Source organism: Sceloporus occidentalis, unplaced genomic scaffold (assembly GCF_023333645.1).
Source record: "Sceloporus occidentalis isolate IW3139 unplaced genomic scaffold, rSceOcc1.0.p SCAF_19, whole genome shotgun sequence".
NCBI lineage: Eukaryota > Metazoa > Chordata > Lepidosauria > Squamata > Phrynosomatidae > Sceloporus > Sceloporus occidentalis.
In genome coordinates, this window is record NW_028316999.1 from 12,757,172 (window position 1) to 12,775,911 (window position 18,740).

The 18,740-nt window shown below is 45.2% G+C and overlaps 2 protein-coding genes and 1 pseudogene across 2 annotated transcripts; all 3 read right to left on the reverse strand.

The window, feature by feature from the left end:
• Positions 1-6,788: 6,788 nt before the first annotated feature.
• LOC149302453 (protein kinase C delta type pseudogene) lies at positions 6,789-7,655 on the reverse strand (annotated as a pseudogene).
• Positions 7,656-10,838: 3,183 nt separating this feature from the next.
• On the reverse strand, positions 10,839-12,263 carry LOC149302454 (protein kinase C delta type-like). The gene has a single exon (XM_089482543.1). It carries the CDS (start codon positions 12,261-12,263, stop codon positions 10,839-10,841), a length of 1,425 nt encoding a protein of 474 aa, XP_089338669.1.
• A 2,627-nt stretch (positions 12,264-14,890) lies between these two features.
• LOC149302455 (protein kinase C delta type-like) lies at positions 14,891-16,315 on the reverse strand. Its single transcript, XM_089482544.1, has one exon. It carries the CDS (start codon positions 16,313-16,315, stop codon positions 14,891-14,893), a length of 1,425 nt encoding a protein of 474 aa, XP_089338670.1.
• Positions 16,316-18,740: the final 2,425 nt, after the last annotated feature.

Genomic DNA, 18,740 nt, shown 5'->3' on the forward strand with positions numbered 1-18,740 from the left:
TGGTGGTTCCTGGCTGCAAGACAAATTGGCTTCGTTAGTTTCTGACATGCCGGCCGGCCCTTCTGCTTCAGCTGGGGCCCGCAGGAGTAGGCCTCCGTCCCGGCTTAGTCCCGAGGTTTCCAGGAGGCCCGCCAGACGACCCAGACTTTCTGCTTCTCCCGGCGCTACTAGACCATCGAATGCAGGAGGGACGTCCAGAAGGAATTCTGCCAGCCGTGGAAGATCTGCGAGACGGGCTCCTGTCCTCCCCTGTCCACCGGAACCTGTGGTCGCGCGGGATTCCGACGACGACGGCTCTTCTGATGTGGTTCCACCTACCCCGTTGCAGCGTTCATCGTCCGGACGTGTTTCTCCTCCGTCTGTTTCCCGGTCACGGCGTCCTCTTTCTTCTGTTGTGGTCCCTGCTCCCGGCGGCGTGTCTCCTTTCAATATGGCCCCCGCCATGCCGGGTTTATCACGTGGCCGGCAGAGGTCGTCGCGGGCTGTGACGTCATCGAGGCGCCGAGGTGAAGAGGATGCGAGCGGCCATCTTTTTGGTGTCTGCAGGGATTCGCCGGCTGTTTCTCACTCTCGTTTGGGCCGTGCGGCGCTTCCTTCGCCCGCAGAGGCTGGTGCTCATCAGGATACATCTCAGCAGGCGTCTGGTTGTTCTCCGTTGCTGTTTCCCGACGACTGTTCCGCTCCAGATGCCGCTGCTGCTGCAGAACATCTTCTTCCGTCCGGAATGGCTCCCCTGCAACCCAGCAGTTCTGGTGAGCATGTTCAGGATTCTGGTCCTGTTGCACAACACCCTCCTATACATACTTCTTTCCCTTTGTCTGCTGCTGTTGGGGGTCCTGTTTCCTGCGCTGCGTCCCCTCCCCCTTTGCCACAGGTGTCTCCTTTACCATTTATGGATTTATTTTCGGGTTTTCGTTCATTTTTACAGCAATGTGAGGAGAGGTTCAGGGCTGGTAACCCGTGCCCGCAGGCGGTCTGGAGTGGTTATGCTCCACAGCCCACTGGTGTTTTGCCCCCCCCTTTGGGTACGGTGGCCAGCTCAGTACCTGCTCCACCTGTGCCTGCCCCTTCCACGGTGGCGCCGTCGCTGCAGACGGTGGAAAAGGCTACGGTAAAAAGTTCTGACAAGCCCGAGAGGGTTGGTGATTCGGCACATGGTGAAGTTTATGTGTGCTTCGAGGGCCCGCTTGGGGCGCATCTCAAGCAGGAGGTGAGGGAGCGTATATGGAAGGGCGAGTATGTTGAAATTTTTTCTCTTCTTCCCTTGGAGAAATTTAATTTGGATAGGGGCTCTAAAGGGGATGAGAGTAAGAAGGAGGAGGAAGAAAAGAGGCGCTATCGCCTCATTCCTCGTACGTTTACGAACTGGTTGCAGGCTTTTGCTATCTTGGCAAGTGTCATCGGCGAGAAAAACCCTGAGCATTGCTCAGGATTGTTCTGCTATATGGATAGCATCGGAGAAGCTTACCGGGTGTATGGGGGCATGGCATGGCTGCGTTATGACGAGCAATTTAGGCAGCGTATGTCAGTCCGTAAGAATATTCGTTGGGACCACAAGGACATTGCCTTGTGGCTCCGGGTTACTGCCCCGGCCAGGTCTTCGGGTAACCCCTTTACAGGGACTGCCGGGGGTGCTTCGGCAGCCGCGTCTTCGGCAGGCAATAAGAAAGGCTGTTGTTGGCAGTTCAACCAGGGTATGTGTCGGTGGGGAGCTTCCTGCAGATACAGACACGAGTGTTCGGTCTGTGGGGGTTCCCATGCCTCATCTAAATGCTTTAAAAAGGCAAAATCCGCTTCCGCCGCGAGCACTGTTGCAAAGGGGGAGAACTCCGGTGAACGCTCACGCGATGCTACCGTGGCTTCGGCGTTATGAGGATGAGGTAGCTGCTGAATTGTTGTGGTTTGGTTTTACAGAAGGTTTTCGTATTCCTTGTCGGGCTGAGCGAGGTTCGTTCGATGTTAAAAATTTGCAGTCTGCTTTGTCTTTTCCGGAAGTGGTCACCGAGAAGTTGCGGAAAGAGGTCGCTTTGGGGAGAATAGCGGGCCCTTTTCTTTTTTCCCCTCTTCCGGATTTGATTGTATCCCCTTTGGGTGTTGTCCCTAAAAAAGAAGCAGGCAAGTTTAGATTAATACATCACTTGTCCTATCCGAAGGGCTCTTCGGTAAATGATGGTATCGATAGGGAGTGTTGTGTTGTTTCGTATACCCCTTTTGACCGGGCTTTACACTGGGTTAGGTCGTATGGCGCTGGTACTCTGATGGCTAAGACTGACGTGGAGTCTGCGTTTCGCCTCCTTCCAGTTCATCCGGAAAGTTTCAGGTTGTTGGGTTTTAAGTGGGACGGGCAGTTTTATGTGGATCGTTGTCTTCCCATGGGCTGTTCCATTTCGTGCTCGTACTTTGAAACTTTCAGCAGTTTTCTGGAATGGGTCATTAGGACGGAATCTGGTATTCCCTCCTTGATCCACTATCTGGATGATTTTTTGTGCATTGGTCCTCCGCGCTCTTGGCTGTGTCACGTCCTTTTACAAACTACGCAGCGCGTCATGGCTTCTTTTGGGGTTCCCTTGTCGCCCGAAAAGACTGAGGGTCCTTCTGAGGTTATAAAATTTCTGGGAATCGAGATTGATTCCCGGGTCTTGTGCTGCCGTCTCCCGTTAGACAAAGTGGTTGATTTGCGGTCCACGGTCCAGACTGTTGTTGCTAAGAAGAAGGTAACCCTGAAGGAGTTGCAATCGCTCCTTGGTAAGCTGAATTTTGCCTGTAGGATTATTCCTATGGGCCGTATTTTCTGTAGGCGTCTGTCATTAGCCACGTCCGGTGCTCGCGCCCCTCACCATTTTATTAGGGTTACTGCTGATCATAAGGACGATCTGCGTGTGTGGGATATCTTTCTGCGCGATTTTAATGGTCAAACGTTTTGGTTGGATAGCGAGGTTTCGAATTCTGAGTTGTGCCTCTGGACCGATGCGGCGGGTTCTTCTGGGTACGGTGCGTATTTTCGTGGGCATTGGAGTGCGGGGGCTTGGCCCCAGTGCTGGCGGGATGATGGGTTGACCGCGAACTTGACCTTTTTGGAGCTGTTCCCGATATTGGTTTCCGTTTATGTTTGGGGCGATTTACTGCGCAACAAAAAGGTGCGTTTTTATTGCGACAATTTAAGTGTGGTGCACGCTATCAACAACGTTACTGCTTCTTCCCCTCCAGTGGTTCGGCTGTTACGCAATTTAGTATTACTTTGTTTGCGTTTCAATATATACCTTAGGGCTCAACATCTGCCCGGTGTGGAGAACGAAATTGCAGATTCTCTGTCTCGGTTTCAGCTGGAGCGATTCCGGATCCTGGCCCCAGATGCGGATTCGGATGGAGTGGAGTGCCCTGTGGAACTCTGGGATTTGGGAGTAGTGGTGCGATGGCCTTAATCCGACGCTCTATGGCTGACAGCACGTGGACGGCTTACTGTAGCATTTGGGAGGAATGGTCGGCTACGTTGGCTGAAGCCGGCGACTCTGTGCGGGATGACGATAAGTTGGCAGTATTGCTTTGGTTTTTGGGGGATGCTTACTCCAGCGGCGTGTCTGTGTCGTGCATTTCCCGCAAAATGGCTGCCCTGGCTTTTTATTTCAAGCTTATGGGATCTAAGGACCTCACGAAATGCTTTCTGGTTAGGCAGGCTCTGAAGGGTTACAAGAAGGGTTACTTTCAGCGCGACACTCGCCGCCCAGTTACGCTGGATCTATTGGAGCGTTTGTTCCGTGTTCTGCCTTCTGTTTGTACCTCGGCTTACGAAAGTACGCTTTTTCAGCTGAGTTTTACGCTTGCGTTTTTTGGGGCGTTTCGAGTTTCGGAACTGGTCTGCCCGACTAGGCGTTGCCCCGGTGGCTTGCGTTACTGCGACGTGTTCCCGAGTATGGACAGCCTTTGTCTACGCATATATCGCTCCAAGACTGACCAGTGTGGGAAGGGCTTTACGGTGCATTTAGCGCGTTTTGAAGGTAGTGATCTCTGCCCGCTGCTTTGCTTACGGAACTACTTGGCGATTAGACCTCACGGTGACGGGCCATTGCTGATTCATGAGGATGGCTCTTTTCTTTCCCGTTTCCAATTCGTTGCAGTTTTCCGGCGCTGCTTGGCTGCTTTGTTCCTTCCCCCTCATGAGTATTGCTCTCATTCCTTCCGCATTGGTGCGGCTACTCAGGCAGCTCGATGGGGCCTGTGCGATTCTGTTATCAAGAGAATCGGGCGATGGGAATCGGCCCGTTTCAAGTCTTATATTCGCCCCCTTTTGATATAACTATAAAACAAAAAAAAAAAAAAAATAATAATAATGATAATAAATAAATACATAATTACGCCTACTGCTAATCGCTATGGGTTTGCATTTATGCGTAGTAAACAAAAAAAAAAAAAAAAATGTAATAAAAAAAAAAAAAAAAAAAAAAAAATAACAAACTACATTTGATGCTTGTTGTTGCGGAGCTTCCTGTCTGGTGGCGAATGTTTTCCTTTCTGTGTGTTTCTGATCGCGTTTTTTTCTGCTTTTTCCGACGTCTTGTTTCTGTTTCTTTCTTTAGGTTGCAGGACGTGTTTAGTTTGGATAGTTGGCCACTCCTACGTTTTTTGGGCCGAGCGTAGAGCGGCACTTCGGCGCTCGGGTCGTCAGTTGGGTTTTGTCCTGCCTGAAGTGAAGATCCATTGGATGGGCGTGAGGGGCCTTCGCTGGGAAGGGATTGCTTACGAATTGGAGCGGGCTATTCGGCTTGACAGGCCTCCCCAGATTTTGGTTATCCACGCGGGTGGGAACGATTTATGTTCGGTGCCCCTTCGGCGCCTCAAAAAAGATATTAAGTGTGATATCGTTCGTTTCCAGGCTTCTATGCCCGGTGTCATTATAGTGTGGTCCGAGATCATCCCCAGGTTATTTTGGAGGGGTGCGAGGTCGTTGGCTGGGATTAATAGGGCTCGCCTGAACGTAAATAAGGCTATTGCTCGTTTCGTTGCGTTGCAAGGAGGTCTGGTGATTTCTCACCCTGAGATTACGACTGACTCCCCGGCGTTTTTTCGAGATGACGGTGTTCACCTGAGCGATGTGGGAGCCGATCTGTGGTGTCTCGAGGTCACCACGGGTATTGAACGTGCTGTCCAGTTGTGGAGGAATCTCCGCGTTTAAGGCGGTCAAACGCGTAGATTATGGCTGAATTCTGAGCTTTAAGGTGGTATGTTTACAGTTGGCTGTTATGCCGACGTTATGTTTCTTGTTAATTTCTCCACGGGTTCAGTCCCTGGGGGAATTTTGGAAGGGTAGGGTGTTCCGACCCAACGGTTCCCGTATGGTATTTGGCGGGACATCCCTACAAATGTTATTTAACAATGTTTATGTTTTACTAATTTTCTACATTTTTTGTCACAGTAATAAAGCGCTGTGGCCTTACATTTTCCAACGACCTCCTGGCTTTTGTGTTTTTATTTATGTGTTTCAACTGTATGTTAATATATAGTGCCCGAGTCAAGACAAGCCCTGGATAATAAGAGTAAGGGCTGCATGACTGGGCCTATATTAACAGTAAGCTGCTGTCAGGATGTAGAAAGGGGTCATCCGTAGGACATCCTATAGGGTTCCTTGTCCTGCTTGGGTGGGGTTTCTGGCTGTCTATTTATGGGACCCCCCTTTCCCGCCTTTGGTCAGACAATATTTCCAGCTTATTAAGCAGAGAATCTGTTAAAGCAGTGAATAACCGCCCTCCCTCCCCAAATTTTCACTTTTATTTATCTGAACGGAGTCTATGGCTGAATTCTGAGCTTTAAGGTGGTATGTTTACAGTTGGCTGTTATGCCGACGTTATGTTTCTTGTTAATTTCTCCACGGGTTCAGTCCCTGGGGGAATTTTGGAAGGGTAGGGTGTTCCGACCCAACGGTTCCCGTATGGTATTTGGCGGGACATCCCTACAAATGTTATTTAACAATGTTTATGTTTTACTAATTTTCTACATTTTTTGTCACAGTAATAAAGCGCTGTGGCCTTACATTTTCCAACGACCTCCTGGCTTTTGTGTTTTTATTTATGTGTTTCAACTGTATGTTAATATATAGTGCCCGAGTCATGCAGAGTCAGCAAGTACGTTTGTTTGTTGGCTTGGGTTGGGTTTGGGGCCAAATTGCATGCTAAGAAGTGCGTGCGTGTGTGTGTGTGTGTGTGTGTGGGGGGGTCAATCAATATTAAAACTGTCCTGAGCATACATTTAACACGCAATCCACTTTCACTGAAACTTTTAGATGACTCATTCAGTCAAGGCTGAAATTACTTTAAACTGATTAACTTCTCATTTCTCAGGCTTGATTTGACCAATTAGTTTTTTTTCCCCAATTATGGGCCCTTCAGGCTCCCCACAGATTCAGCCCTTTTCTATTGGCATTTTTTTCTCTTATTTCTATGACTTATGTACACCATCAATTTGTTAAAGGATTGTGTTTATCCTGGAATACACAGATCATCTTAAGTTCCATTCCATATATTTTTACAAAATTGTATATTTAAACTTAGGTCAAAGCTTTATTTACATCGCAGGTACCCTAAGTCACAAGGGTCTAGCTGGCCCTTACATATTCTAAAACCTATATAACATGGGGATTATAAATGCTTTGCAAATTGAACTAAGTACACTTGTTATGAAAACCAAATATTTGGTAAAGCAAACCACTAGGCTCAAGGATCGAATGAATTTTTGTTTATTGTCTGAGCATATGTGAAGAATCTGTCGTCTGAGCATGTCTGTTAAATGTGATCTGTTCACTTGAGAGAGATCATCCAATCTGGACTGACAAAGGAAAGGCCAAACAAGAACTGGTTGTTGCAAAGATGAGGGCATTTCTGGGTGACCTCCAGACATGGTGGCATGCGCTGGAGAGATTTCCGATTGTGCTTTGATCTTAAAGTCCAGTGCCGTGGAGGGGCTATCTGGCACTTTTCTAAATCTCCCCACTTGATGTTTTTAAAGAATGGGTGCTGCCTGATGTCACCTGTATTTCCAAGACGATGCTCAGGATCCTTTTTCAGGAGTTCTTTCAAGATGGCCACAGCTCGTTTGCTCAACCCTTTGTGGTAATGAGGGTCATCGTGAATAATTGAACGGGCCGTAGCTTTCTTACAGTTTCCACAACGGAAAGGAAATAGTCCCTCATTGAGCATGCGGAACAGCATCACTCCGAAGGACCACCAGTCCACAGCAGCTCCATATCCCTTGCCCAAATGTATCTCTGGGGCCATGTACAAGAAAGTCCCACAGCGTCCCGTTGTCAGTGTGGCTCCAAAAATATCTTCTGCGACAAGGCCAAAATCACTTATTTTGGCATGCCCTCTACCATCAAGTAAGATGTTGTCTGGTTTCAGGTCCCTATGGATAATGCCGCGGGAATGAAGGTATTGGAGGCCACAGGCTATTTCTGCTGAATAAAACCTTGCTGTCCTCTCCTTCATGCAGCCCACTCTGCGCATGTACTGTTCAAGGCTCCCTGCAGGCATGTATTCCATGAGAAAGAAGACACGGGTTTCTGTCTGGAAGGCAGCGTACCCGTGGCAGAGAAACGGGCTGTTCCTAGCCAACTCCAATGTCCTCTTCTCTGGTAATATATGCTTTGTGGCTTTTTTCGTAACCATTTTAACTGCTACCATGGAATCCTTTCCAGTGAATGAAGCCAACATGACTTTCCCAAATGCCCCCTGTCCTAGCTCAAACTGAAACCTAAGGCTGGACAGTGAAATGGGGAGGGAGTCTCTAGAGCTCTTCACACTTAGACAATCTTCTCCTGATCTATTTGGCTCCTCATATCTATGTATTTTCTTCTCAGGGGCACTGCTGTTTGCACTGATTTTGTGCCGTTTTCTCACATTCCTTCTTGCATCCTTTACAGAATGTTTTGTTTGCGCTGGACTATTTGCCCTGCTTTGGCACTGGATGTTCCCCTTTTCAGTACAACTGCAGCTTTCCTTTTCTCTTCTTCCCCCATTGCTCTTTTGGGGTACTGAGAGTCCTTTGTCCAAGGTCACCCTGTATTCATCTCTTCTCCTCCACCTTACTGCATTAAGTAAAGCATTTCCCGCCCTTCTGAAAAATGCACAGATTGTGCTTGGGCGGCGTTTCTGTGTTCTCCACCTTGGCAAACAGAAGAAGCTACATTCTTCCATAGCTTGTGGTGGGTTCCCACTATTTTCCATCTTGCTATTTCACAAAACTGGCTATAACACTTTTAACTTGCTATCAAAAGCACCTTGTAAGTGTGAAGCGCTGAACTGCACTGAGGCGTGGGGGAGTGGCCTGGAACTATAAACAGTGATGTCACTGGCCTTTATGATGTCATAATGCATAGATCAGGCAAAGGCAGTTTTGTTTAGATGTACGCCAGTGCTATTTAAAACCTCACTTTTCTAATTTAGGTGTTGATTTTTTTGAAAAAAAAAAATGTTTTTAATTGTAAGCAATGTGTGCTTTGTATAGGTTTTACCGGAGATATTATAGTTTGATGCCAACGTAAAATTTTATATGTATCCCAACTTTCTGTGTAGCAAACCATTACATTTTTTTTTCTGTGGTTACAATAAAAGGTTATAAGCTCCTCATTTCATTGCATACCTATATCAGATGGGGAGGAATTTTGTTGGCCATCCAACAAAATGTCCCTGAGTCTTGATGTGTTTTTGATTAAAGATGAAATGCTATTTATCATACAATGTAAAGTGGTCTTAAAGGTGTTATTCTAGGGCTGTTATTAATGTGAATGGTATAGTGGGTGAGCCTCTGCAGTCCTTTCATATCAGTACTGCTCATATGGGATAGTGCATGTCTTAGCAATGGGCACATACCTAAGCAGTTTGCATCGTCATAAGTGTGCTAGACTTGGTTTAGAATCAGTGCGGCTGTGGGGTTCCGTACATTACTTCAGCCAAGGACAGCAGTCCCTTATCAATGTGCTTAAAGATGACTATGGACACTTATTTTTCATACCAAATGTATTTGCCTACTTTGTTGACCCACTAGGCAACCCTAAACACTGGCTCCAACTTGTGTGAGCCAATGTAAGCATAGAAATAAGAATAAATAATATAGCAGCTGAATGTCAGTTATTGCGGCTTCTTGACATTGTTCTTGTTAGTTTTTCTGCATAGAGGAAACTCTCCCTGGCTGTGTTAAAATGTCACTTGAAGATGACTATTGGTGCATTCCATGTGCTGCCAGCCACCTAATTCACACAAATGATGCGGCCCATCCTGAAAATAAGTGTGTATTGCCAGGACTGCCTGGACTTTCCAAACACACATGGATGATGCCGCAAATGCCACTTTCAAGATTAAAATAACAATGGTACAGGAAGAATAGAAATAATGTGCACAAATAGAAGCTGGCGATCATAATATATAACACATACTTGTGTGCTTCAAGGACCCTTTCTGTGTGTTCTAGTTGGTTTTAATGCTTTTGTGACAAACTGCTGTATTTTATATAAGGGGTGCAGCCCTGCTAAAAAGAGGTTCCTGCATGTACAGCAAGCTAGTCTTTTCAATTTGCATAGGAAATGAGAGAATGGGACGGGGAAAATCAAAGAGCAAGGGGGGGGGATAAAGAGAAGGGGAAGCGGCAGGGAAAAAGACGAGAAGTAAAGAGAATCTGGTCCTGGGACCAGTCCTTATTTATACAACCTGGGCAAGTCATATGTATGCAATATGGGTGCTGGGCAAGTTCTATTTGTGAAATCTGGGTGCCAGGGCTGTCATTTGGGGTGTGCGACCTCTGATCCATGACTGCAACCTTTCCTACATTGTTTATTTGACCTATATCTTCAATGCTGAGTTTGCATGTGGTTTACAGTTGATCTATGCCTGCAAGGCTGTGTTTCCATGTGTTTATTTGATCTAAACCTGAACCACATGAGGTGAAGAGAAGTGTGGTACAGTGAAGGAGGGGACCAGAACACCAAAGTGCCTGAACACCTAAGGTTGGCACTGATCGTGACTCACGTTTTGGGTTACACGCCAGGATCGCACCATTGATTTACTATGCTCCTCTCCTGCCCTGCACATGTAGTGTGGGGACGTCTTACGCGGACTCGCGCTAGGGTCAGCAGGAGGAAAGACTACACTGACTCTGACGGTCTCCTCCTAGATTGCAGAGTCAGCAAGTACGTTTGTTTGTTGGCTTGGGTTGGGTTTGGGGCCAAATTGCATGCTAAGAAGTGCGTGCGTGTGTGTGTGTGTGGGGGGGGGGGTCAATCAATATTAAAACTGTCCTGAGCATACATTTAACACGCAATCCACTTTCACTGAAACTTTTAGATGACTCATTCAGTCAAGGCTGAAATTACTTTAAACTGATTAACTTCTCATTTCTCAGGCTTGATTTGACCAATTAGTTTTTTTCCCCAATTATGGGCCCTTCAGGCTCCCCACAGATTCAGCCCTTTTCTATTGGCATTTTTTCCTCTTATTTCTATGACTTATGTACACCATCAATTTGTTAAAGGATTGTGTTTATCCTGGAATACACAGATCATCTTAAGTTCCATTCCATATATTTTTACAAAATTGTATATTTAAACTTAGGTCAAAGCTTTATTTACATCGCAGGTACCCTAAGTCACAAGGGTCTAGCTGGCCCTTACATATTCTAAAACCTATATAACATGGGGATTATAAATGCTTTGCAAATTGAACTAAGTACACTTGTTATGAAAACCAAATATTTGGTAAAGCAAACCACTAGGCTCAAGGATCGAATGAATTTTTGTTTATTGTCTGAGCATATGTGAAGAATCTGTCGTCTGAGCATGTCTGTTAAATGTGATCTGTTCACTTGAGAGAGATCATCCAATCTGGACTGACAAAGGAAAGGCCAAACAAGAACTGGTTGTTGCAAAGATGAGGGCATTTCTGGCTGACCTCCAGACATGGTGGCATGCGCTGGAGAGATTTCCGATTGTGCTTTGATCTTAAAGTCCAGTGCCGTGGAGGGGCTATCTGGCACTTTTCTAAATCTCCCCACTTGATGTTTTTAAAGAATGGGTGCTGCCTGATGTCACCTGTATTTCCAAGACGATGCTCAGGATCCTTTTTCAGGAGTTCTTTCAAGATGGCCACAGCTCGTTTGCTCAACCCTTTGTGGTAATGAGGGTCATCGTGAATAATTGAACGGGCCGTAGCTTTCTTACAGTTTCCACAACGGAAAGGAAATAGTCCCTCATTGAGCATGCGGAACAGCATCACTCCGAAGGACCACCAGTCCACAGCAGCTCCATATCCCTTGCCCAAATGTATCTCTGGGGCCATGTACAAGAAAGTCCCACAGCGTCCCGTTGTCAGTGTGGCTCCAAAAATATCTTCTGCGACAAGGCCAAAATCACTTATTTTGGCATGCCCTCTACCATCAAGTAAGATGTTGTCTGGTTTCAGGTCCCTATGGATAATGCCGCGGGAATGAAGGTATTGGAGGCCACAGGCTATTTCTGCTGAATAAAACCTTGCTGTCCTCTCCTTCATGCAGCCCACTCTGCGCATGTACTGTTCAAGGCTCCCTGCAGGCATGTATTCCATGATAAAGAAGACACGGGTTTCTGTCTGGAAGGCAGCGTACCCGTGGCAGAGAAACGGGCTGTTCCTAGCCAACTCCAATGTCCTCTTCTCTGGTAATATATGCTTTGTGGCTTTTTTCGTAACCATTTTAACTGCTACCATGGAATCCTTTCCAGTGAATGAAGCCAACATGACTTTCCCAAATGCCCCCTGTCCTAGCTCAAACTGAAACCTAAGGCTGGACAGTGAAATGGGGAGGGAGTCTCTAGAGCTCTTCACACTTAGACAATCTTCTCCTGATCTATTTGGCTCCTCATATCTATGTATTTTCTTCTCAGGGGCACTGCTGTTTGCACTGATTTTGTGCCGTTTCCTCACATTCCTTCTTGCATCCTTTACAGAATGTTTTGTTTGCGCTGGACTATTTGCCCTGCTTTGGCACTGGATGTTCCCCTTTTCAGTACAACTGCAGCTTTCCTTTTCTCTTCTTCCCCCATTGCTCTTTTGGGGTACTGAGAGTCCTTTGTCCAAGGTCACCCTGTATTCATCTCTTCTCCTCCACCTTACTGCATTAAGTAAAGCATTTCCCGCCCTTCTGAAAAATGCACAGATTGTGCTTGGGCGGCGTTTCTGTGTTCTCCACCTTGGCAAACAGAAGAAGCTACATTCTTCCATAGCTTGTGGTGGGTTCCCACTATTTTCCATCTTGCTATTTCACAAAACTGGCTATAACACTTTTAACTTGCTATCAAAAGCACCTTGTAAGTGTGAAGCGCTGAACTGCACTGAGGCGTGGGGGAGTGGCCTGGAACTATAAACAGTGATGTCACTGGCCTTTATGATGTCATAATGCATAGATCAGGCAAAGGCAGTTTTGTTTAGATGTACGCCAGTGCTATTTAAAACCTCACTTTTCTAATTTAGGTGTTGATTTTTTTGAAAAAAAAAAATGTTTTTAATTGTAAGCAATGTGTGCTTTGTATAGGTTTTACCGGAGATATTATAGTTTGATGCCAACGTAAAATTTTATATGTATCCCAACTTTCTGTGTAGCAAACCATTACATTTTTTTTTCTGTGGTTACAATAAAAGGTTATAAGCTCCTCATTTCATTGCATACCTATATCAGATGGGGAGGAATTTTGTTGGCCATCCAACAAAATGTCCCTGAGTCTTGATGTGTTTTTGATTAAAGATGAAATGCTATTTATCATACAATGTAAAGTGGTCTTAAAGGTGTTATTCTAGGGCTGTTATTAATGTGAATGGTATAGTGGGTGAGCCTCTGCAGTCCTTTCATATCAGTACTGCTCATATGGGATAGTGCATGTCTTAGCAATGGGCACATACCTAAGCAGTTTGCATCGTCATAAGTGTGCTAGACTTGGTTTAGAATCAGTGCGGCTGTGGGGTTCCGTACATTACTTCAGCCAAGGACAGCAGTCCCTTATCAATGTGCTTAAAGATGACTATGGACACTTATTTTTCATACCAAATGTATTTGCCTACTTTGTTGACCCACTAGGCAACCCTAAACACTGGCTCCAACTTGTGTGAGCCAATGTAAGCATAGAAATAAGAATAAATAATATAGCAGCTGAATGTCAGTTATTGCGGCTTCTTGACATTGTTCTTGTTAGTTTTTCTGCATAGAGGAAACTCTCCCTGGCTGTGTTAAAATGTCACTTGAAGATGACTATTGGTGCATTCCATGTGCTGCCAGCCACCTAATTCACACAAATGATGCGGCCCATCCTGAAAATAAGTGTGTATTGCCAGGACTGCCTGGACTTTCCAAACACACATGGATGATGCCGCAAATGCCACTTTCAAGATTAAAATAACAATGGTACAGGAAGAATAGAAATAATGTGCACAAATAGAAGCTGGCGATCATAATATATAACACATACTTGTGTGCTTCAAGGACCCTTTCTGTGTGTTCTAGTTGGTTTTAATGCTTTTGTGACAAACTGCTGTATTTTATATAAGGGGTGCAGCCCTGCTAAAAAGAGGTTCCTGCATGTACAGCAAGCTAGTCTTTTCAATTTGCATAGGAAATGAGAGAATGGGACGGGGAAAATCAAAGAGCAAGGGGGGGGGGATAAAGAGAAGGGGAAGCGGCAGGGAAAAAGACGAGAAGTAAAGAGAATCTGGTCCTGGGACCAGTCCTTATTTATACAACCTGGGCAAGTCATATGTATGCAATATGGGTGCTGGGCAAGTTCTATTTGTGAAATCTGGGTGCCAGGGCTGTCATTTGGGGTGTGCGACCTCTGATCCATGACTGCAACCTTTCCTACATTGTTTATTTGACCTATATCTTCAATGCTGAGTTTGCATGTGGTTTACAGTTGATCTATGCCTGCAAGGCTGTGTTTCCATGTGTTTATTTGATCTAAACCTGAACCACATGAGGTGAAGAGAAGTGTGGTACAGTGAAGGAGGGGACCAGAACACCTAAGTGCCTGAACACCTAAGGTTGGCACTGATCGTGACTCACGTTTTGGGTTACACGCCAGGATCGCACCATTGATTTACTATGCTCCTCTCCTGCCCTGCACATGTAGTGTGGGGACGTCTTACGCGGACTCGCGCTAGGGTCAGCAGGAGGAAAGACTACACTGACTCTGACGGTCTCCTCCTAGACTGCAGAGTCAGCAAGTACGTTTGTTTGTTGGCTTGGGTTGGGTTTGGGGCCAAATTGCATGCTAAGAAGTGCGTGCGTGTGTGTGTGTGTGTGTGGGGGGGGTCAATCAATATTAAAACTGTCCTGAGCATACATTTAACACGCAATCCACTTTCACTGAAACTTTTAGATGACTCATTCAGTCAAGGCTGAAATTACTTTAAACTGATTAACTTCTCATTTCTCAGGCTTGATTTGACCAATTAGTTTTTTTCCCCAATTATGGGCCCTTCAGGCTCCCCACAGATTCAGCCCTTTTCTATTGGCATTTTTTCCTCTTATTTCTATGACTTATGTACACCATCAATTTGTTAAAGGATTGTGTTTATCCTGGAATACACAGATCATCTTAAGTTCCATTCCATATATTTTTACAAAATTGTATATTTAAACTTAGGTCAAAGCTTTATTTACATCGCAGGTACCCTAAGTCACAAGGGTCTAGCTGGCCCTTACATATTCTAAAACCTATATAACATGGGGATTATAAATGCTTTGCAAATTGAACTAAGTACACTTGTTATGAAAACCAAATATTTGGTAAAGCAAACCACTAGGCTCAAGGATCGAATGAATTTTTGTTTATTGTCTGAGCATATGTGAAGAATCTGTCGTCTGAGCATGTCTGTTAAATGTGATCTGTTCACTTGAGAGAGATCATCCAATCTGGACTGACAAAGGAAAGGCCAAACAAGAACTGGTTGTTGCAAAGATGAGGGCATTTCTGGCTGACCTCCAGACATGGTGGCATGCGCTGGAGAGATTTCCGATTGTGCTTTGATCTTAAAGTCCAGTGCCGTGGAGGGGCTATCTGGCACTTTTCTAAATCTCCCCACTTGATGTTTTTAAAGAATGGGTGCTGCCTGATGTCACCTGTATTTCCAAGACGATGCTCAGGATCCTTTTTCAGGAGTTCTTTCAAGATGGCCACAGCTCGTTTGCTCAACCCTTTGTGGTAATGAGGGTCATCGTGAATAATTGAACGGGCCGTAGCTTTCTTACAGTTTCCACAACGGAAAGGAAATAGTCCCTCATTGAGCATGCGGAACAGCATCACTCCGAAGGACCACCAGTCCACAGCAGCTCCATATCCCTTGCCCAAATGTATCTCTGGGGCCATGTACAAGAAAGTCCCACAGCGTCCCGTTGTCAGTGTGGCTCCAAAAATATCTTCTGCGACAAGGCCAAAATCACTTATTTTGGCATGCCCTCTACCATCAAGTAAGATGTTGTCTGGTTTCAGGTCCCTATGGATAATGCCGCGGGAATGAAGGTATTGGAGGCCACAGGCTATTTCTGCTGAATAAAACCTTGCTGTCCTCTCCTTCATGCAGCCCACTCTGCGCATGTACTGTTCAAGGCTCCCTGCAGGCATGTATTCCATGATAAAGAAGACACGGGTTTCTGTCTGGAAGGCAGCGTACCCGTGGCAGAGAAACGGGCTGTTCCTAGCCAACTCCAATGTCCTCTTCTCTGGTAATATATGCTTTGTGGCTTTTTTCGTAACCATTTTAACTGCTACCATGGAATCCTTTCCAGTGAATGAAGCCAACATGACTTTCCCAAATGCCCCCTGTCCTAGCTCAAACTGAAACCTAAGGCTGGACAGTGAAATGGGGAGGGAGTCTCTAGAGCTCTTCACACTTAGACAATCTTCTCCTGATCTATTTGGCTCCTCATATCTATGTATTTTCTTCTCAGGGGCACTGCTGTTTGCACTGATTTTGTGCCGTTTCCTCACATTCCTTCTTGCATCCTTTACAGAATGTTTTGTTTGCGCTGGACTATTTGCCCTGCTTTGGCACTGGATGTTCCCCTTTTCAGTACAACTGCAGCTTTCCTTTTCTCTTCTTCCCCCATTGCTCTTTTGGGGTACTGAGAGTCCTTTGTCCAAGGTCACCCTGTATTCATCTCTTCTCCTCCACCTTACTGCATTAAGTAAAGCATTTCCCGCCCTTCTGAAAAATGCACAGATTGTGCTTGGGCGGCGTTTCTGTGTTCTCCACCTTGGCAAACAGAAGAAGCTACATTCTTCCATAGCTTGTGGTGGGTTCCCACTATTTTCCATCTTGCTATTTCACAAAACTGGCTATAACACTTTTAACTTGCTATCAAAAGCACCTTGTAAGTGTGAAGCGCTGAACTGCACTGAGGCGTGGGGGAGTGGCCTGGAACTATAAACAGTGATGTCACTGGCCTTTATGATGTCATAATGCATAGATCAGGCAAAGGCAGTTTTGTTTAGATGTACGCCAGTGCTATTTAAAACCTCACTTTTCTAATTTAGGTGTTGATTTTTTTGAAAAAAAAAAATGTTTTTAATTGTAAGCAATGTGTGCTTTGTATAGGTTTTACCGGAGATATTATAGTTTGATGCCAACGTAAAATTTTATATGTATCCCAACTTTCTGTGTAGCAAACCATTACATTTTTTTTTCTGTGGTTACAATAAAAGGTTATAAGCTCCTCATTTCATTGCATACCTATATCAGATGGGGAGGAATTTTGTTGGCCATCCAACAAAATGTCCCTGAGTCTTGATGTGTTTTTGATTAAAGATGAAATGCTATTTATCATACAATGTAAAGTGGTCTTAAAGGTGTTATTCTAGGGCTGTTATTAATGTGAATGGTATAGTGGGTGAGCCTCTGCAGTCCTTTCATATCAGTACTGCTCATATGGGATAGTGCATGTCTTAGCAATGGGCACATACCTAAGCAGTTTGCATCGTCATAAGTGTGCTAGACTTGGTTTAGAATCAGTGCGGCTGTGGGGTTCCGTACATTACTTCAGCCAAGGACAGCAGTCCCTTATCAATGTGCTTAAAGATGACTATGGACACTTATTTTTCATACCAAATGTATTTGCCTACTTTGTTGACCCACTAGGCAACCCTAAACACTGGCTCCAACTTGTGTGAGCCAATGTAAGCATAGAAATAAGAATAAATAATATAGCAGCTGAATGTCAGTTATTGCGGCTTCTTGACATTGTTCTTGTTAGTTTTTCTGCATAGAGGAAACTCTCCCTGGCTGTGTTAAAATGTCACTTGAAGATGACTATTGGTGCATTCCATGTGCTGCCAGCCACCTAATTCACACAAATGATGCGGCCCATCCTGAAAATAAGTGTGTATTGCCAGGACTGCCTGGACTTTCCAAACACACATGGATGATGCCGCAAATGCCACTTTCAAGATTAAAATAACAATGGTACAGGAAGAATAGAAATAATGTGCACAAATAGAAGCTGGCGATCATAATATATAACACATACTTGTGTGCTTCAAGGACCCTTTCTGTGTGTTCTAGTTGGTTTTAATGCTTTTGTGACAAACTGCTGTATTTTATATAAGGGGTGCAGCCCTGCTAAAAAGAGGTTCCTGCATGTACAGCAAGCTAGTCTTTTCAATTTGCATAGGAAATGAGAGAATGGGACGGGGAAAATCAAAGAGCAAGGGGGGGGGAATAAAGAGAAAGGGAAGCGGCAGGGAAAAAGACGAGAAGTAAAGAGAATCTGGTCCTGGGACCAGTCCTTATTTATACAACCTGGGCAAGTCATATGTATGCAATATGGGTGCTGGGCAAGTTCTATTTGCGAAATCTGGGTGCCAGGGCTGTCATTTGGGGTGTGCGACCTCTGATCCATGACTGCAACCTTTCCTACATTGTTTATTTGACCTATATCTTCAATGCTGAGTTTGCATGTGGTTTACAGTTGATCTATGCCTGCAAGGCTGTGTTTCCATGTGTTTATTTGATCTAAACCTGAACCACATGAGGTGAAGAGAAGTGTGGTACAGTGAAGGAGGGGACCAGAACACCTAAGTGCCTGAACACCTAAGGTTGGCACTGATCGTGACTCACGTTTTGGGTTACACGCCAGGATCGCACCATTGATTTACTATGCTCCTCTCCTGCCCTGCACATGTAGTGTGGGGACGTCTTACGCGGACTCGCGCTAGGGTCAGCAGGAGGAAAGACTACACTGACTCTGACGGTCTCCTCCTAGACTGCAGAGTCAGCAAGTACGTTTGTTTGTTGGCTTGGGTTGGGTTTGGGGCCAAATTGCATGCTAAGAAGTGCGTGCGTGTGTGTGTGTGGGGGTGGGGGGGGTCAATCAATATTAAAACTGTCCTGAGCATACATTTAACACGCAATCCACTTTCACTGAAACTTTTAGATGACTCATTCAGTCAAGGCTGAAATTACTTTAAACTGATTAACTTCTCATTTCTCAGGCTTGATTTGACCAATTAGTTTTTTTCCCCAATTATGGGCCCTTCAGGCTCCCCACAGATTCAGCCCTTTTCTATTGGCATTTTTTCCTCTTATTTCTATGACTTATGTACACCATCAATTTGTTAAAGGATTGTGTTTATCCTGGAATACACAGATCATCTTAAGTTCCATTCCATATATTTTTACAAAATTGTATATTTAAACTTAGGTCAAAGCTTTATTTACATCGCAGGTACCCTAAGTCACAAGGGT

Coding starts and splice junctions, on each gene's coding strand:
- LOC149302454 (XM_089482543.1), bottom strand. CDS start 12,263: ATGGAAAATAGTGGGAACCCACCACAAGCTATGGAAGAATGTAGCTTC.
- LOC149302455 (XM_089482544.1), bottom strand. CDS start 16,315: ATGGAAAATAGTGGGAACCCACCACAAGCTATGGAAGAATGTAGCTTC.